At 44.1% G+C, this 17,184-nt stretch overlaps 2 protein-coding genes and 2 long non-coding RNA genes across 25 annotated transcripts in view; 2 read left to right on the forward strand and 2 right to left on the reverse strand.

Annotated features, from left to right (window-relative positions):
* The window catches only part of TMEM71 (transmembrane protein 71), a 24,430-nt gene extending 23,473 nt beyond the window's left edge, over positions 1 to 957 (reverse strand). For 2 of the 5 annotated variants that reach the window (XM_058699126.1, XM_058699128.1), the window contains exons 1-2: positions 806 to 955; positions 592 to 710 (exon numbers count right to left, since the gene is read on the reverse strand). The gene's annotated coding sequence lies outside the window, so the exon portion shown is untranslated. Of the gene's footprint in view, positions 1 to 591; positions 711 to 805 lie in introns of all 5 variants that reach the window. The other 3 variants (XM_058699124.1, XM_058699127.1, XM_058699125.1) reach the window with 2 other exon arrangements.
* LOC131494661 (uncharacterized) overlaps positions 1 to 17,184 on the reverse strand; it is a 101,230-nt gene that overhangs the window by 28,196 nt on the left and 55,850 nt on the right. The gene's annotated exons all lie outside the window — the stretch shown is intronic.
* On the forward strand, positions 944 to 7,103 carry LOC131494662 (uncharacterized). 2 transcript variants are annotated; one of them, XR_009253532.1, is made up of 3 exons: positions 944 to 1,054; positions 1,897 to 2,028; positions 4,549 to 7,103. It is a non-coding gene; the product is annotated as an uncharacterized LOC131494662 (long non-coding RNA). The 2 variants fall into 2 exon arrangements; XR_009253533.1 differs by lacking the exon at positions 4,549 to 7,103 and adding an exon at positions 3,382 to 3,519.
* Positions 11,880 to 17,184, forward strand: part of PHF20L1 (PHD finger protein 20 like 1) — an 87,336-nt gene continuing 82,031 nt past the window's right edge. For 5 of the 17 annotated variants that reach the window (XM_058699106.1, XM_058699107.1, XM_058699114.1 and 2 more), the window contains exons 1-2: positions 11,881 to 12,169; positions 14,323 to 14,439. In XM_058699106.1, the coding sequence (XP_058555089.1) occupies positions 14,357 to 14,439 (83 nt within the window). In that variant the 5' untranslated portion in view covers positions 11,881 to 12,169; positions 14,323 to 14,356. Of the gene's footprint in view, positions 12,170 to 14,318; positions 14,440 to 17,184 lie in introns of all 17 variants that reach the window. The other 12 variants (XM_058699112.1, XM_058699109.1, XM_058699121.1 and 9 more) reach the window with 5 other exon arrangements.

Raw genomic sequence — 17,184 nt, forward strand, 5'->3', positions numbered from 1 at the left:
ATTCACCACCTCTATCCACATTTTGAAAATGCGATATCTAGTAATGGATTGTTTTTGTAGCTGTCACACGTCAAGTCAAACCAGGATAATCCTAGAGCTCCAAATGGATTCTTTCAATAAATTATATGCCACAGCTTTTAGAAAACATAGATCCTAGCTTCTAGAGACCTTTAGAGGAGTCAAGAGAACTTTCTGGCATTCCTCGGAAGATCTCTAAATCAAAGCACACATTCGTAGATGTCGCTCATTTAGAATATAAACCAATATTGTTTGCATCATAATGTAATAGTTCGTCACTGTCCTTTTGACTTTTGATCAATATCATCTGAAGTGTGCAGCCCAAATTACACCGTGTTAGCTTTCCCCAAGCATTGAGTTTAACTTTCAACCAACAAGACCGGTGGCCGAAGGCAAGGTTTTCCTGCTATGTCTTACAAATATTTGCATCAGGCCACAGACAGTACAGTTGATTAAGTATTAGTCACACTGGAAAAGCCTTCAGTAACAGCTCTAAATCCTTTCAAGAAACAGCTTCTGTCTACCAGTCCCATCAAAGTCACACATCCGTGCTGAAAAATAATCTGTCCATACGTGTTCCTTCCAAAGGGAGTTCCCAGTTTCCTCTTCCCACTGATGAAGAGGAGAATTACTGAAGTATGAAGCTTCCTGTGGCTGACGGTGGAGAAACCCAGGATTCAGCAGGCTGTCGGCTGAAAATAAAGACAGAATGTCAACAGGTGCAGGGAAGTCTCATAATAAAGAGAAATCCCCTTCGCTCCTCCTAACAGATGCTTGCACACGTTACCGTGTGCAGGAGTGTGCAGAGAGGTTTTGTCTTCAGCGGCCTCTTGCTGTTTTGGTTGTTTCCTAGAATAAAAGGGCATGTCGTTCTTGAGAAAGTCAGCCTTATAACCGCTCTTGTTTTCTTTCAAAAACAGCCTGTGTCACCAGAGACTGAGAAGCAGAATGAGGTCACACTTCCTGTTGGGCTCACAGCAGTGGCATTCACGCCCAGGAGGATGGTGAAACCTCCAGTCTTCTGGACCAGCGACAGGTGAGGTGCGGCCCACAGATCAGGCCAGCTGGATACATCATGGTCGCTCGAGGGTTGCTTTTCTGAGCTACCTCGTCACACCGAGCTGTAAGAACATGAGAGAAACTTCTGGAGAACACTTCTCAAACACTTCTTGCTTGTCATCTTCTGGTCCTATCCAACATGAGTACTGCATAGTTGTGCTCTGTCCAAATCGACTCAGTTTATTGGCGATAATGCACGGATGCTATTAGATTCAGAATTTTATTCCATACCAAGAGCTGGATTTTATGAAAATGTCCGTCGTGGCAATATGTTGATTCACCAAAGGTTGAGCTTTCCAGGAAACTCCCTGGGTGGCATTTTACATTTTATATTTACATTTTAGTTGAGCTCAAAGAATTTCCTGCTGTCGGTGGGTCCCTACAAATCTCTGCTATTGTAAATGATAAAAAAAAAAATACGTTCCGACAATACTGAGGTGCATTGGGTAGTGGAAAGAGTGTGGGTGAAAAGCCCCAGGGGGTCAGCCCGGCAGAAGAGTTAATCTCATTCTTTCTTGGGGTTCTCCCAAGAAAGGGGTTCACCTTTCTCCCTGAGGTGATGCCAAAGGCAGGATCTTCTATAGAACATGCTCCTAGCAACAGAAGCTGTTAGCGGAGCAGTCACGTCGAGTCTTGGTAGAAAGTTTGCAAAGATGATCCTCAAAGATGGCTGTGTGATCTCTTTCCCTTCAGTGTGGGCTGAAGCGAATAACTTGCTTCTCCTGCACAGATGAGACACAAGTGATGGGTTGGCACTCCCACGATTAGGTTACGAAAGACTGCGGCTTCTGTCTTGTTGGCCTCTCCATTACCTTCTAGGCTTACACGCTTTGAAGAAGCAAGCTGCCATGTTGGAAAAGCACACAAGACCAGAATCTGAGGGGTTATCTGAAATGCCAGTGAAGGACTGAAGCCCTCAGTCCGATGGCTGGGAATCCACTCAACCGCCACGTGAGTGCCTCAGAAGTAGATCTTTCTCCAGCTGAGCCTTGACATGACTACAGCCCCAGTCAGCCCTTTGATCCCAGCCTTTGAACATCCACAAGCAGAGAAACCAGCTCAGCCTTGTCCATATTTCTGACCTGTAGAAACTATGTGATAAAAAATCATATTTGAAAGCACAAAGTTTGGGGTAACTTCTCACACAGCAATAGATAACTAATACATAGTCCCAACAAATGTGACTTCCTGGGCCATTCGTTGTTCTAGTCTATTTGGTCAGGGTGCCAGCCTTAGAATACAGGCACGTTCATTCGAGGCTGGGGCTGGTCACATCTGCCTACATTTACCAGATAGCCATTTTGCCCAACGGCAGTTCTGGGAGTCTGGTACCCTCTTTCTTGAAACCCATAGCTCTCCTCCTTCTTGTTCTCTCTCTGTGTCTCCTATTCTTTCTCTTTTCATCCTCCTCCTTCCAGCCCTGGCTAATGTTTTCTAGAGGAGGAAGGGGAAAAAAAAAATCCTTCTGAGTCCTCAAGACCCTGGGCTCTGCCCAAGTCCACAAGTCCCCTTTCCCAAAAGACTGACGTCAAAAAGACTTTAGTCTATTCCTTTACTGATCTGGAACATATCAGGACACCATTAATGATCACAATCATTGCTAACTTTATGGAGCCCTTACTAGTTCCCAGGCGCTGTTCTATTTCCTTCACAGATATTATTAGCACATTTAATCCTCATACCAACTCCACGAGGGAGGCTCTGTTATTAACCTCATTTTGCAGATGAGAAAACCGAGGCACAGAGAGTTCAATACTTCGCTCAAGGTCACATGGCCGGTAAATGGTGAGCTGGTAGAACTGAGACTACGAGCCTGCCTTCTCAACCTGTAAGCAATAACGATCACATCAAACACGTTTGAGCATTTCCTATGAGGCAGGCACCGAATGAAACACTCCATGTGTGTGATTAAACCTCACCCAGCCCTAGGAAATAAGTACGATTATTACACGCAGGCAGGATGGAAGTTTGGAGGGTTTACCTACACCATCAAGTGTCAGGGATGGAATTCTAGCCCTGGAGCCCACTCCTTCGCTCCTCTCTTCCCAGGTCCACTTGTCTCCTTGCCGTTCCTTAAATGCCAGACTCGTGCCTGCTCCAGGATCTTGTGCTCATTCTTCTCTCTGCCCAGAATGTCCCCCTGATAGTCACAGGGCGTTCTCTCACCTCCCTTGGCTCTCAGCTCAAGTGCTTTCCGTCACTAACTAAATTGCCCTCCGCACACTCTCCTCACTCGTTCCCTGCTTTATTCTTCACCTTAGTACCTTTCACTCTGTCACATACCACAACTTTTATTTTTTGCAGTGATAAATTCATTCCTCAGCCAGACTGTAAGCTTTATGAAGGCAGAGAGTTTTGTCATTTTTCTTCATTCCTGGAGACCCAACATCAAGGATCCCGCCTGCCAAGAAACAGGTTATCCAGAAACATTTGGGGAATCAGTAAATAACTGAAGTAAAAGCTAGGTAGAACTGAATTGAGCCCTCTATCCTGCACGCTAGAAAGTAGCACTTTTATTATTTTTTTTAAATATTTTTAGTTTTTTGTTTATTTTGAGAGGGAGAGAGAGAGGCAGAGAGAGGAGACCGAGAATCCCAAGCAGGCTCTGCACTGTTAGTGTGGAGCTGGATGCGGGGATCGAACCCATGAACCACGGGATTCTGGCCTGAGCCGATGTCAAGAGTCAGACGCTTAACCAGTGGAGCCACCCCGGTGTTTTCAAAAGTATGTTATGGGGCGCCCGGGTGTCTCTGTCGGTTAAGCGTCTGACTCCTGATTTCTGTTCAGGTCAGAATCTCAGGATCTCACCTCTCCATCCCGACAGGTGCAGAGCCTACTTGGGATTCTCTCTCCCCTCTCTTTCTGCTACTCCCTCACTCTCCCTCTCTCAAAATAAAATAAACGTAAAAAAAAAAAAAAGTATGTTCCCCAGAATGCTCAATCCTCCATTATCAGTGGAGGGTATGTGTGTGGAAGGGGAAAAGTGTAAGCCTGCTCTCACCACTAGAAGTCCTACCCAGAGCAACGAGGCAAGAAAAATAAATAAAAGGTATTCAAATCAGAAAGGAAGAAGTAAAATTATCCATTTGCAGATGACGTGATCTTATATATAGAAAACCCTAAAGACTTAAAAAGAAACTGTTAGAACTCATAAATGAATTCAGTAATGTGGTTTTTTTCCTTTTTTTTTTTATTTTTTTTTAGCATTTATACAAGATTTCTTGCAGCCAGAATTCCTGTCTCAAAAATGCTCTAGATACGTCCTTACTGTTTGCTCAGCGTTCATATTTGCATTACGGTGGAAATTTATTATTTTTTTTTAAGAGAGGACGAGAGAGACAGAGGCTGAGAAATGGGGGGGTCGGGCAAAGAAGGAGGATGGAGACAGACTGATCAGCCCACAAAAACCCTAAATACGAGCTTGCGTTCTTGGTGCAAGAACAGTGTTCTCTTCGTCTCTGTAATCCCCAGCGGCAAACACAAGGCGGATGCAAAGCAGGTCGTCAGAAGATGCGTGTGTTCATGGAGTCACAGAGCATGAAACGACTACCCTCAGAGACGCCAGTGACTGGAAATACGTGTTCCTGTGACTGGTGACAGAGAAACATCAAGAAATACCTGGCATTGGTATATCGATTATAATTTGCAAAACGTGTAAGATTTGTTCTATCGAATTCGATGTTCATCACAACCCTGTGAAGTAGATTTCCAACTCCCATTTCTATGTGAGGAAAGGAGCATCAGAGAAGGGTCTGGTTCCCAAACACTCTGGTAAAAGTGTCAGGTTTAACTGAATGACTCCTGGTTTTATTCCAAACCCCTTGGCTCTAGAATGCTTCATCATCTTAAATTGCTATAAAAAAAAAAATAATAGCAAGAAATGAGTTAACGCATGGATTTCCTTTAAACGTATATGGTCTCCTGTGATCTTCCTGCTACCTGTAGTTTTAAAAAAGAAAAGAAAGAAAACCGAAGGGTGTTTACTCTGATCCTGAGGAAACGAACTCTGTTGAATGTTTTGCAAAAATACAAAAGAGGAAGTAATCCAATACCTGACCACAACTCGGTGTGGCTGCAATATTTTTTTACCGAGGCAAGCCAGTCAACTGTGGCCATGCTTGTACAGGCAAGTTCTCTGCCCCTCCCCCAGAGGGGAACCTTTTCATCTGCGCGTCAGGCGTTTACTTTGGAGACGGTGGCAGTGTGTTCGGGTCCCGACCAAGAGAGCAGACGCTTAGACCAATGGCCAAGGGACCGGCTAGAGCACATACTCTGACCCTGCACATTCTTGCATGCTGACAGTCAACGTTGTAGCCAACCCACCTGTTTGTGTGTCTGTTTCACTGCCCAGTTCAGTGCCTCAGGATGGGGAATTAAGCCTATTTATCGTCAGCTCCTGGGGCCTAGCACTGACTTGGCCCATATTCCATAAATGCCTGTGGCAAGGAAATGGAAGCAGAATGATATGTTTTACTTGCCAGAGCCTGAATCGAAGCTATGAAGAACTAGAAGGCGATAATAATTTTAGAATCTGCATGGGCTTCTTGTTTGCAGCTTACTCCTCCGCAAAGTGTTTTCCAAATGCCGCTTCCTCTCTGCAGTCTTCCTTGATTTGCGGAGCCAGCAGAAGCATACCAAGATATGTCTATTTCAAACCAATGAATATTTAATTGAATGTTAATATTGATACCGGGCCTGGTTGTTTCTATACCCATCGCCCCATCATGACAAGTTACCTTAGAACTGGATACCTGGTTTTATTTTTCTTCCTGTTCTCTCACTGTGTATTGCCCAGTTCCTAGCACTCGGTAGAATTTCAGTAAAAGAGTGTTGGGTGATTACACAAATAAATGAATAAGGGAAGAATGAAAGCATGCCGTCTGCCTTATCTGAGCATGCCACCGAATTGTAGCTAGCTCCGTTCTCAAGGAAAATGACGATCGGCAAGAGGTTAAAAGCGTTTGCTGTTTGATTACTATTTATCTGTGTACTTGCTATTTTCTGTTGCCCACCCTCTCCGTTCCCAGTTTTAACCATCCCCGGCAGTGGGGTGTCTGGGCGGCTCAGTTGGCTAAGCAGCTGACTCTTGACCTTGGCTCAAGTCATGATCTCATGGTTCCTGGGACTGAGCCCCATGTCAGGCTCTGTACTGACAGTGCAGAGCCTGCTTGGGATTCTGTTTCTCCCTCTCTCTCTGCTCTAACTCCTCAAAAAAAAATAAGTAAACTTAGAAAGAAAAAACCCCCACAACAATCCCCAGCAATGTGTTTCTACAGTGTAGAGACTGCCTCTAAAAGCAAACACCTAAGGAATCGGGAACGTGAATGTTGAGTCAATCCCTTACTAGATTTGCTTTCCTGGTTTTGCAAACCAGGACAAGCATTGTCAGTTCCGTCGCATGGCTGTAAGTTGTAACTTGGAGTTCCGGTCAGTATAAGCCAGTTGAGAGGAGTATTCGTTGCTTTGCTGTCCAACTTCCATTCTCTTTCTTTCAAGTAGTGGAGCTCCAACTTTCTTTAAAGGACCTACTCACCCCCATCTCTCAGTCTATGAGGTTTGGGCCAGTCTCTACTCCCACTTGCCTGGTTGGGGATGGGACCCACCTGATGGCAGTCCAAATGACTCCCATGGCCATCACGCTTGGCTCACAGGTGGGCACCTGACTTAATTTAGGCCAATGACAAAGTGACCGCCAGAACTCCTTTTTGCATCAGGATGTTGTAATGACAAGGCTGAAGCTGCTGGGGGCCTGGAGGTGGATCCTGGGAGTCAAGCTAACCCCTAGGAAGCAGAATAAAAAGATGTTGTAATTTGATCCCTGAGTTAAACTGCCCCAGAAGGCCGACTGACCCCTTCTTGATTCCACAAATACAAACTTCCTTTATGCTCATACTTGTTTGCACTAACCTTTCTGTCGCATGCAACCAAATGAATCCCAGCATGACACAGTTCTGAAACTTCGCGTACGTAAGAATCATTTAGGATGGCTTTGACACCACAGATTGCTAATCGCCAAACCTATGATGCAGGTTAGGGCCCCAAACTTGCATTTTAAGAAGATTTATTTATTTATTTTTTATTTTTGGGACAGAGAGAGACAGAGCATGAACGGGGGAGGGGCAGAGAGAGAGGGAGACACAGAATCGGAAACAGGCTCCAGGCTCCGAGCCATCAGCCCAGAGCCTGACGCGGGGCTCGAACTCACGGACTGTGAGATCGTGACCTGGCTGAAGTCGGACGCTTAACCGACTGCGCCACCCAGGCGCCCCCCAAACTTGCATTTTAACGAAGAGCCCAAGAAGGTCTAATACAGATAATTGGTGGGGCAACGCTCAAAAACACTGATATAGTTAATGGAAGTCGTAACAGTAAACAGCAACCCAAATCAGAGGAAATGCGAAGCATCATAATTCTTCCTGCTTTAGGTAGAATGATTGTATGTCTCACGTGGTCTGGGACTGCCCGGGAATACATTTGTTATTCTGACATAATTATAATAGCGTGCCTTTTTTTAAAAATTACTCTTCTAAGTGTCCAGGCTTGGATGACAAATTTCTGGTCACTCCATTGTTTCAGGACAATCTGCACAGAAAGGACTTCTTTATCATTCAGATCTTTTGCTGCATTTCTAAGCTTTTGCTGAGTGAAACATTTTTTTTTTTCTATTTTATGACCTTTACTAGCAGAGGCTGATAGCTCAAAATCATTCCTGCCGAGTCAAAAATTCTTAAAAATCTCAGAAAGCCAGAGGGCTTTTGAGGAGCATATGAACCTCGAGTAAAAGTAAATAAATAAAACAAAGTTGTTTATCGTTTCCGATCATCTTTAGGGTGGACTCATTCTAAGAACGCAGCGTATAAACCCATACATCACAATGGGAATTATGTAAGAAATGAGAGCATGATGCTGTGTGGACATGTGGGAGAGATCGTATCTTTCCAGTCCATTCACATGTGGCCTAGAGGTCCATTAATTGAGAGATTAAGCCTGGAACAATGATCGCTTCTGTTCAGTTGATAAAGGGACAGGGTGACAGGCAAGATAGGTTCATTGGCAGGTGAAGGAAGGGAGGTTAGTGCCATTTTCAAAGATTTTCAGGGGCGCCTGAGTGGCTCAGTTGGTTAAGCGTCCGACTTCAGCTTAGGTCATGATCTCACCGTTCATGGGTTCGAGCCCCGCATCAGGCTCTGTGCTGACAGCTCGGAGCCTGGAGCCTGCTTTGGATTCTGTGTCTCCCTCTCTCTCTGCCCTCCCCCACGCGGGCTCTGCCTCTTAAAAATGAATATCTATTGTAACAGTTCAGATCTCTATTCAACTAGTATATTTAAAAAAAATCAACTTTAGAGAAAAACACACACAAAAATGGCCTTGTGTTTCATATGTAATCGAAGAATATGTGCTATTCAGTAGTAACTTTTTCCCTCCCTTAAAATAAGTATATAGAATTGTCAAATATTCCAGGAAATATAATGGTTTCATATTTATAGTTTTCATGTTGGGGGAATTTAGTTCAGTGATTTCTGCCTAAGGGCTGTTGTTTCAAGATAATTTGCTCGCTGCTTGTTTGGTTCCACTCAAACACAGCTGTAAGTTCTTTCTTTCTATATTTGGAGATGAAGTGACTGATGGCTAACATTAACCATCTGGATGAGGGGTGTGCTGGGTGGGAGAGGGGGGTGGGGACATAGCCATGCAGGGCTTCACTGCATGGCTGGGGAGTCATCTCTAGACTTTCCTACATCTGGGATCCCTGCGCTGATCCTGAACTTTGACTCTACATGGCCAGAAGAGGCAATGATCACCTATATGAATTTTCTTCAGCTTTATCAGACCTAACGCCACCTCTGTGAGTTAATATCATGTAACACCCTCTGAGCTTTTCTGAAATTAAATTCACAGGTGGTATAATCAAGCTCGACACATTGAAAAAAAAAAACTTAACATGATGACATAACAGTGACATAAGAACAAACTTTGTGGAAATAACTTACAATAAAAGAGCAAACTTGGTGGAAATATACATAAATGTTGAGCCACGATTCGCAAACATAATGAAGTAGTCAAGGGCTAGCATCAAAATTTACATTTACCTTGAATGTAACAACTAAGATGTAGGGTGATATGTGTGTATTCTATCAGTGTCTCAAATACCACGAGTAGCTTTGCATATGTGGCTTGATTTTTAAAAATGGGATAAACTCTTGGACATTTTCATAGAAAAGAACAATCTTCCCTCATATTACAACGTTGCTTCATTCTGGGAAAATTGAGTGTGTTTTAAAATCTTACAAGGGGTGCCTAGGTGGCTCAGTCAGTTAAGCGTCTGACTTTGGCTTAGGTCATGAGCTTACGGTTCGTGAGTTCGAGCCCCACGTCGGGCTCTGTGCTGACAGCTCGGAGCCCAGAGCCCACTTCGGATTCTGTGTCTCCGTCTCTCGCTGCTCCTCCCCCACTCATGCTCTTTTTCTCAAAATAAATAAACATTAAAAAAATTAAAAAAAAAATACCTTGCAAAATACTTTGTGCTTTGGTACAAAACCGAGTTCTAGGCTTAGGCAATTATGAAAAGGGTTTGGACCTACCTGGATGGTCGGAGGGACATTCAAAGTCATGCATGACCTTGGGCAATTCTTCCAGGTATGGGACTGTACTGTGCCTCTTAGGATGTCTAGGCAGCCCTTGTCTGTCCCATTTAATTGCAGTCATGCCCTACTCCAATCATGTGACAACTAAAAATAAAGTCCCCTCTCCATTTTCAAAGTGTCCTTTAGAGGATGATATTAAGTTCATTGAAAATACTCAGCTGTACAATTCACAAGCCAGGAATCATTTACCTAAGACCTCGTTTCCATTTTTTTCCTTTCAAGTTGTGTTATTGGAGCTGTCCCTTAATAAGTCTCAATTAAAATGGGATAATCATATTTTCAGGGTAGATTGGCAAATTCTCAACAAACAATGGAGAGTGGATAGAATCTATATTATCCTTTATATATGTATTTTATTTAAATTACAAACAATCTCGACTTTTCAGTGATGTCAGCAACAGATATTTCTTTTTCACTTCCTGGCTTGGGGGTCAGCATGGGTTCTGCCAGGGTTCAGTTAGTTAGCTCTAGCCTGAAAGTCAGAAATTTGGTCCCTGGTACTGCCACTGCTGCTGGAGAAAATGTTCCTTATTTGAACATCACTAGCAGCTTCTCATACACAGAACTCAGTGAGAGTCAAATAAATGTAGCTGAGAATAGCACTTTAACTAGAAGGTGAACAGGGAAATGAGTTTCTGACATTTTCATCTTACTTAGTGTGAGGTTGACTCTGCCTCCAAAGACTCATAAGGTGAGTGTATCGGTCAGTTTGTGTTTGCTTATGCTGTGTAACAAACAACTCCCAAACTCTCAAAAGCTTAAAACGGCAGATTTTAATTTTTCTCCTTACATTTACATATCATTTGCAGATTAGCAGTGAGCTATGGGCTCATCACGATCTGTCTAGAATCTGGGTGGCTAGAGCAGTCACCATCTCAAATATTGCTTATCACTGTGCCAGAGACAGAAATCTGGGTGAAGCGCCTTTTAAAATTACCAGCTAGCCAAGACAAAGCTCACTTCCAGTTTCATTTTATTAGCCAAAGCAAACCAAATGGCCACACATAATTCTAAGGAGGGCACAAAGGATAAGCCTGTCATGTATCCAGAAGACTCTGGAAATATATGGCATAATGCATTAATGACAACCATGATGGTAAATTTCCCCAACATGGGTTGGGAGTTCAGATGTTGGGCAACTCCCATACAAGACAAATGTCCACTACAGACTGTCTTATTTATATCTTTTCTACGAATTGCCATGCTCACTCTAGCTCAGTAGCTATTAGTAACACAGTAAGTACTGAATGAATGTCTTTGGAATAAAAGGATATGAATATAGTTGTTTAAATTACCGAATCTGACTATAATTAAAGCTTAAAGAGATACTTTGCTATTTTAACTTGACACTGTAAAGCATGATAAATATAAGTGTTATTAGTATGCAATGTTGCATTTAGAAAGCTTGAGATCCAGAGTGGTACATTGGGAAGAGAGAGAAAAAAGATTTTCAGCTCAACATCAATTTGAACATGTTCACTAGTTGGTTTCCACAGTGGGGAACACTTTCTCCTGTGCCTACTCCAGAGTTTGGTACATGGCAGATATACAATAAACCTAGTTCTGCCATCATTACCTGGGTAGTCTTGGGGAAGTCACATCAACTTAGCCATAGGTTCTTTACCTGCACAACACACACAAGTGTTAATAGCTACCTTTTGTATCGTAAGGATCGCCTATACAATAGAGAACAATACAATTGGGCGAAAGCAGTTGTCATGTAATGTACGAATAACACAGCACCTGCCACAGAGTGTGCACTCAATAGCTGTTTGTTGACAGGGACAGTAAACATTCGCTCTATTCTTATTGTGGAATGGGGTGGATATCTAAGAAATTGCGTAGTGCAATTACAAAAGTTTTCCCAAGTGCTGGGGTTGAGCTTTGGCAATCTGTTTCCCACCAAATCAACCATGATAATACTCAATGGGCCCTGTCCTCATCTCTCAAAGGTCAACAAACACTTCAGAACTCCTAATTGGCTCCCGGAGCTCGCTTTCCCTCTTTGCTAATAACGGCCCCTCCCGCTAGCCATCAGCCAACTGCCGCCAAGCCCCGCCTCCCAGGGGCACTCTCCAATCGGAGGCGCGGCCTGGGCCCAACCCTCGCGAGTCACGTGACGCGCCCAGGCCCGCTTCCGGCGCGTCGCGGGCGGCTGACGTCGCTGGGCCCGGCGTCGCGTCAGGGCTGGCCGGCGGTGGCGGCGGCGGCGGCGGCGGAGGCGGCGATGGCAGCGGACACTGAGCGGGCGTGAGGGCTCGGACCTGCTCCCTCCCGCGCGACCTCGGGCCCGACCCGGCGCTGCGGTCCCTGCTCTCTCCCCTCCTGCTTCCTCCCCGGCCGCTGCCTGGGCGGAGGCGGAGGCGGAGGCCCGGGCTGGCCGCCCTGCTCGTGCCCCGGCTCGGCCCCGGACGGCCCGGCTGCTGTGCGGAGAGGAGGCCGAGTCGGTAAGAGGCGGCGGCGGTGGCGGGGGCCTGGAGGCCGCCTGGATCCCGTCTGGCCGCCCGGGACGCCCCCGCGCTGGTGTCTGTCTCAGGCCCGCTCCCCTCTCGAGTCCCTCCCCGTAACTCGCCGCCCCTATTGTCTAGGCGCCGCCGCTCCCTCTCCCCCTCCCTTCCTTCCCCCACTGCCGCGGGCCGGACGGCTGTCAAACCTGGAGGCACCTCCCGCTCTTCGCCAGCGCCGTCTGAGCCCTTCCAGCCCGTCTCTGCCAGCCGCTCCCGCCCCGCGTCAACCCCCCTCCTTCTGTGGCCCCGCGGCCATTCTCTGACCTTTGCTTCACTTTCTCGGTGTTTTATCTTCTTGCGAATTTTCTCTTCCCTCCCAGTTGTCATCTCCTCCAAGTTTAACCATCCAGATAATTTTTTTTTTTTTACCATTCTTGTTCGCTTTCTTTTCTGTTTATGTTCCTCTCCGTTCTCTCTGTCCCCTTTTCTCTTCTTGCTTCACGTACCCCTTCCCCCCATAGACTGTCTTACTTTGTCTTTTCTTTATTTCCGATACCTCCCCATCCTCTTCTCTCCACCCAAGGAAGAGGAAATCGTGCCTCATCCCAAAGTATCACTGGGAGTTTATAGGTCTTAACAACATCACTTTTATGGGTTCGAGGTTTTGTTGTAGAAAATAGTGTAACTGGTAAACTACCCCATACTGAGTTCTTCTTCTGAAGAACAGTAGAAAAGGTTAGTTAGATTTCTACACAAATGATTTAAGTAACGCCTTGTATGTTACATACGACCAGCCTTTTAAAAACAATTCATGCTTTTGTCCCTTTTGCACCAAATACCCTCTGGCCTAGCTTCCTGTTAACTTTAATGTATTAATCTTTTTTCTTGCCATGGCCAGAGGATAGTGTCCCCTCCCTCCCCAGGAGTATTTAGGTTTGAGTTTACATATTTTTATGGCAAGTATTGGTGCCATGTTTAACCCTTACCTATTAACAGAGGTCCTTTCAAAGAGGAAAGGACAGTCGGTTTTTATGTTTACTGTTATGTTTTGTCTCTTTTGAATTGTGAGCAAACCATTAAAAAAAACCCAGAAAACAGTTGTGTTTTCTTTTTTAACCTGGAGGAGAGCAGCATCCTATTAGTAATTCTAAATATCACGAAGGTTTTAGGGATCTCTCTTTTCCCCCCAAAATTGTAGGTTTGCGTTCCTGATTACCGTTATGTTTTGGTCTAGCCTATCTCAAAGTGCATCCATATTCCTAAAGTACTAGTTAGTGACAAAGTCTACTTCAGGTGTTCTGGCTGTCCAGTGTGGCCAGAAGGGGAGTAAAGAGCCTACAAGGCAATGATCTAGAGAGGAATAGATAGTCCTTGGTAGTTTGTTGTTTGTCTAAACGTTATGACCACTTTTATTCGTCAGTGTGGGCGCTATGTTGAAATAGAGCAGAAAGAAATTCTTTAGTTAAAAAACCCCATATCATTGTTGCTTATTGAACGTGAAGTGTAAGGAAGAAATTTCCGACGCCACTTTGCATGTTCAATTAAAATTACTGACTCGTTTGCTACCAAAGTGGGAAATCGCAGGTAATGAAGAGTCCTAATCACAGGAATTATTATTGAAATTGTCCCTGGCAGAGGAGTGTGCCTACTGCTTCTTCCTTCTTTAGATGCTCTTTTGTGCCTTATCTAGTGTCGTGTGCTATGAGGCACTCACACATTGGTTGAAAAACTTGATTAATTTGTACCCTTCAGAATTTCAGTAGTCCCATTCCAGAACCCTCAGGTGTCTTGATTTGTCCAAGACAAAACACAGCTTCAGCTGGTGTGGAGAATTTTCTTGGGTATTTTCAAGTTCAAACTTAAAGCACGTTAGCCATTAGCAAGTTTTAATGCTCATCTGTTTGTTCTTTTGAAGTGGTTCTTTTTTATGTCCTTTCCCTTAATTCATCATCCAGACTGCCTGCAAGTTGCACCGTACTTTACCTATAGATGTTGGTACTCATCATTCCAATTTCTTTAAAATTTGGCACTTATTTTAACTTCTCGTGCGGGGTTTTAAAAATTCTGTCTTACTCCCTATGCATTTTATGCATTGGAGTCTAACTTTTTTTTTTTTTTTTTTTTTTTTTTTTTGTTCCTTCCTCCCGAGGTAGTGAAAAGCAAATACGGAAGAAATAGGATCTCAAGATGAGTAAAAAGCCCCCAAATCGTCCTGGAATCACTTTTGAGATTGGTGCGCGTTTGGAGGCCCTGGACTACTTACAGAAATGGTATGGAAAACCCGGAGCCCTTGACCTGAAGCACCGTATTGGTAGCCTTAGAGTTGTTTCTCAGTTGCTTTTCTTTTGACCCTGGCAGAAACATTAACGTGGTCACGTTTTAAGTACTCATACACTTTTTTTTAGCTTTCCTACTCTTCAACAGGCTTTGCAGGTTCAGCATTCCAAAGCTATTAGAATCGTTTTAGGTATTGGGAACTGAACTGAAAATAATGATCTAGAATATGAAGTAGAGAGAGCGTATCAGTACCCTTGTGTGCTTACCGTGAGCTATATGGGGGGTGGGAGGGAGGGGATTAATTTAGATTAATCCCAAGATTTGGATAGAACTTGATATAAATCTCTTCTCTTGGCCTGTGTCAGAGGTAGTCTTTCAAAATACTGTGGTTGATGGTTATGTTGAATATGTTGATGGTTAGCACAGTCACTGCTCGTTCACTGTCCCAACTAAAATCAAAAACCAGTTTACATCCTCTTTTCCCCAGAGGGTGGTGAACTAAAGGCAGGTTGTTACTGTCCCGTACTAGATGGGCAGCACTTTCAGACCCTTTTAAATTTCTTGTGTTCTGGCCACGTATTGTAAGTGGTGAATTTAAGCCCCTAACACACCCCTAAAACAGCGGTGTAGGGATAAAACCATCACCGGAAAGGAGAGAAGGGGAAACAACACACAGGGGCACCGGGCCACAGTAGAAATGACAAGGATTCATTCCCTCGTTCTCCTAGGGAATGCTTTCCTCATTCTTCTTAGCTGCCCCTAGTTCTCCCTGGGTGGAAGTCTGTTCTTGCCACCCTTGGCCCGCTCTCTGAGAGGGGCATTGGAGAGCTCCTCGGCAGGCAATGCGGTTGTCTGGCTCTCTTGAAGCCCGTCACTTTGATGAGGGATCTAGTGGCTTAGCAACTCCAGGGCTCTGTCCACCAGACTTTCTGACATTTTCTCTCACGACGACTCCCTTCAAAACATGGCAGGCGTTTTATAAATGCGCTTTTGATAGACTTGCATTATGTCAACCTCCTGAGTTGGCAAATGGCAGGCAGAGAAATCTTGTTTAGTCATGATATTTGACTTTAGACCAGTCTGGGATCTTTGTCTCTTAGTATCTGGCTTTAGAATTCTGCACGTCCCTGATTCCCAGGTTGACGGGCTCTGTCGTAGGCACTGCTTTAGGACAGTTTAAAACTACAGTCTGATGTGGGAAGGCAGTTATTTGGCCCCATGCCTGTAAGGTGCATCTCAGAAGATAGTTCTTTTTAGGGGACTTAATTGTTATTTCCCATCAGGTGGAGAGTGAACATAGTAGTTCCCAGGTGGGGTTTGGGAATCGCCTGGGCCTGGCAGTAGCATCTCTCGTAGTCGTGAAGCTAAAAACGATCTCTAGACATGGTGGGGTGCTCCCTGGGGGGGCACACGTGCTCCTGGTTGAGAAGCGCTGCATTGGTTAGTCAGTAATTGGCCCTCTTTGGTTCTCATGTGACCCAAAGGAGCTTTTTACTCTGAAGGCACACTGGTAAATCTCTGTGTGGTATGAGAAGTGATACTGCTTCTCTGATGCTCATCCTTGTCTCTTAAGTTTTGGGTTTTTTTTAAGTTATTAGCTTTTGAATCACTAGTTAATTCATATTAACGTATTTTCTTAGGCTTCTAAACTGACAAAGATGCAGTTGAGGTAGCTTCCGGTTTTGGACAGGGACCCAGTTTATTAATTTTCTTAGAGGTTTCCAGGGATATTAACATAATTTCAGCATTAGTAAGAAATTTGCTTTCAGTGGTGAAATGTTTTCTAATTCAACAATTGTTAAATTGATGGCCCCGTAGTTAAAACGATTATAAAAGAGAACTACTTTAAAGGTGAAGCCCGGAAGCGCTTTTAGAGTACTTGCAATTTGAGAGAAAAAATGATCATTGTAGCTAAGTTTTTCCATGGTCTTTTGCTTCGCACCAAGAAATTCCTAAGTGTTTATGTAGTGTGATAACATGCATACGTAATCACTGGTGAAGTTTAGCTTTCATTTTAATGACTCCATTAGTAATGGTGTCTTTAAAGTACGTAAACGTCGGCCAGAATAATCTTAGATGATAATCAATGAAACGTCATTGATTCGATTTTTGTGAGCTCATTTATATGAAGATTTTAGTATTCTGCTATGGTTGGCTCCTTAATTAAAAAGGAATGAAGAGTATTGCATATACATATTCTAGGTAGTTAAATAATTTTCTTACTGTGACTTTGTTTATTAATGTTGGTGGTCTCAAGAACTAGGTAGCTTTAGGGGCGCCTGGGTGGCGCAGTCGGTGAAGCGTCCGACTTCAGCCAGGTCACGATCTCGCGGTCCGTGAGTTCGAGCCCCGCGTCGGGCTCTGGGCTGACGGCTCGGAGCCTGGAGCCTGCTTCCGATTCTGTGTCTCCCTCTCTCTCTGCCCCTCCCCCGTTCATGCTCTGTCTCTCTCTGTCCCAGAAATAAATAAAAAACGTTGAAAAAAAAAAAATTAAAAAAAAAAAGAACTAGGTAGCTTTGGGTTACCCCTGTCATTTAGTATTAAAGTGCTTTACTGTAAGACAACTAATTGTTAAGATTTATTGGGTTTTAGATGGGCACGAAAGAAATTCTACGAGACACAGTACTCTTTGGCAGACTTTATTTTTATTTTTATTTTATTTTATTTTATTTTTTTAATTTTTTTTTAACGTTTATTTATTTTTGAGACAGAGAGAGACAGAGCATGAACAGGGGAGG

This window comes from Neofelis nebulosa, chromosome 14 (genome assembly GCF_028018385.1).
Source record: "Neofelis nebulosa isolate mNeoNeb1 chromosome 14, mNeoNeb1.pri, whole genome shotgun sequence".
Taxonomy (NCBI): Eukaryota; Metazoa; Chordata; class Mammalia; order Carnivora; family Felidae; genus Neofelis; species Neofelis nebulosa.